This window comes from Cariama cristata, unplaced genomic scaffold, assembly GCF_000690535.1.
Source record: "Cariama cristata isolate BGI_N322 unplaced genomic scaffold, ASM69053v1 scaffold17595, whole genome shotgun sequence".
Lineage (NCBI taxonomy): Eukaryota > Metazoa > Chordata > Aves > Cariamiformes > Cariamidae > Cariama > Cariama cristata.
Window position 1 is genome coordinate 1 of NW_009615956.1, and position 1,872 is coordinate 1,872.

At 47.9% G+C, this 1,872-nt stretch overlaps 1 protein-coding gene across 1 annotated transcript; it reads left to right on the forward strand.

The window, feature by feature from the left end:
- The first annotated feature begins 148 nt into the window (after positions 1-148).
- Positions 149-1,016, forward strand: SNRNP35 (small nuclear ribonucleoprotein 35kDa (U11/U12)). Its single transcript, XM_009700001.1, has one exon. The coding sequence runs from the start codon at positions 231-233 to the stop codon at positions 1,014-1,016; it is 786 nt and encodes a 261-aa protein (XP_009698303.1). The 5' UTR covers positions 149-230.
- Positions 1,017-1,872: the final 856 nt, after the last annotated feature.

A 1,872-nucleotide genomic window follows, 5' to 3' on the forward strand; every position in this document is an offset into this window, starting at 1 on the left:
GGGCCCCCTCAGGCGGGGGGGGCGGATCCAGGCGCCCCGACATGGCTCTGCTCAGGGAGGTGAACTCAAACAACAGCGACATTGCTGGTTTGTTTAAGTCTGTCACGCTTTTAGGCACTTTTGGATCAAAAATACTGTGCAGCAGTGCTGAAAGTGCTTCCTGCACTACTTGCTCTTCTTCCTAAAATACCTGCGAGTCTGTGCGGTGCATGTTTTTTTCCTGCTAGACAATGAACGACTGGGCCCCTATAGCAAAGGAGTATGACCCCCTCAAAGCCGGGAGCATTGATGGCACAGATGAAGAGCCCCACGACCGTGCCATATGGAGGGCTATGTTGGCACGCTATGTACCCAACAAGGGAGTCACAGGAGATCCTCACCTCACCCTGTTCGTAGCAAGGCTCAATCTTCAGACGACAGAAGAGAAGTTAAAGGAGGTCTTTTCCCGGTATGGAGACATCAGAAAGATCCGTCTGGTTCGAGACCTGGTCACAGGTTTTTCCAAGGGTTACGCATTTATTGAGTACAAAGAGGAGCGTGCTCTCTTGAAGGCCCACAGAGATGCCAACAGGCTGGTTATTGATCAACATGAGATCTTCGTAGACTTTGAACTAGAAAGAACTCTCAAAGGATGGATTCCTCGGCGTCTTGGAGGTGGTTTTGGAGGCAAAAAAGAATCCGGACAGCTACGGTTTGGAGGACGGGACAGACCTTTCCGAAAGCCGATCAATTTGCCCAACATGAAAAATGATTTCTATGGCGAAGGATCAGCAGAGAAAAGAAACTGGTCTCGTGAGGGAACAAGGGACTGGAGAACAAGGGACCGAGACCATGAAAGGAGCAGAGACAAGCGATGGCCAGAAAGGGAGCGGTCGTGGACTTGGGGTGAAAGTGAGAGAGAGAGGGACTCCAAAGAGGAGAGGAGCAGAGGGAGGGAGAGGAAGGACAGAGAGAGGAAGGACAGGGATAGAGACCGGAGCAGGGAAAGAAAAAGAGATGATGATAAGCACCGATAGGTGACAGTGCCTTGTCGTTGGGGTATGTTATCTACTCTTACATCCACAACATTTCAGTTGCAGGTGTTGCCTTCAGCTTGGGGCTGCGAGCAGCATTCCCAGAACAAGCTGTGGTGTTACTGTCTTGAGCTTGTGTCGCTCACCTGCTAGAATCTCTCTGTAGTTTGGTTGCTAATGCAGTTAAGCTATGTGTTGAATTGTTCTTCAGAGAAAATAAACTTTTGTATTAATATTTTTGAACTGGTGAATGCTGTAAGAAATGCACTACATGTACAGGCATCCCTCTGAAATTGAGTACGCACCTTGTTTGGTACCCATCTGGCTGCCTCGATTAGGGTTCATGAGAGAGCTCCGTATTTAATTACTTATGTGCCACATGTCCGCACTCGTTTAGTGAGACAGATGCTCTTTATGAAATAGTCACTTGTTGAAGACACAGTAATGGAATAGCAACAAACTTAGCTTCTGAAAAATGTGCCCCAAAGCAGAAGCTGATGGGAAGTGACTTTATTTTCTTGAAGACATGGGGACAGGTGATCTCTTTAGTAATACTATGTCCTTAACTAGTTCTGTGAGGTGAGAGAAGCATGTAACAAGAAATCTATTTGTCATGTCATGGGAGGATGTAATTCCTTTGTATTAGGGGAACACACATTACAGAGCAGTAAGCAGGTCAGACAACACCTAGAGTTCCTGATCAGTCCATGGACAATCACTGAAGGATGGCGTCATGGTTAAATGCAGTTGCAGCTGCACCCGCTCTGTCCTCTCCTCCTCTCTGCGAGTGACACCTTGCCTGTGCGGGGTCTAAATCCTGTGCTGGAATCTGGGCTTGCTGCTGGTTGTAGCTGAATTG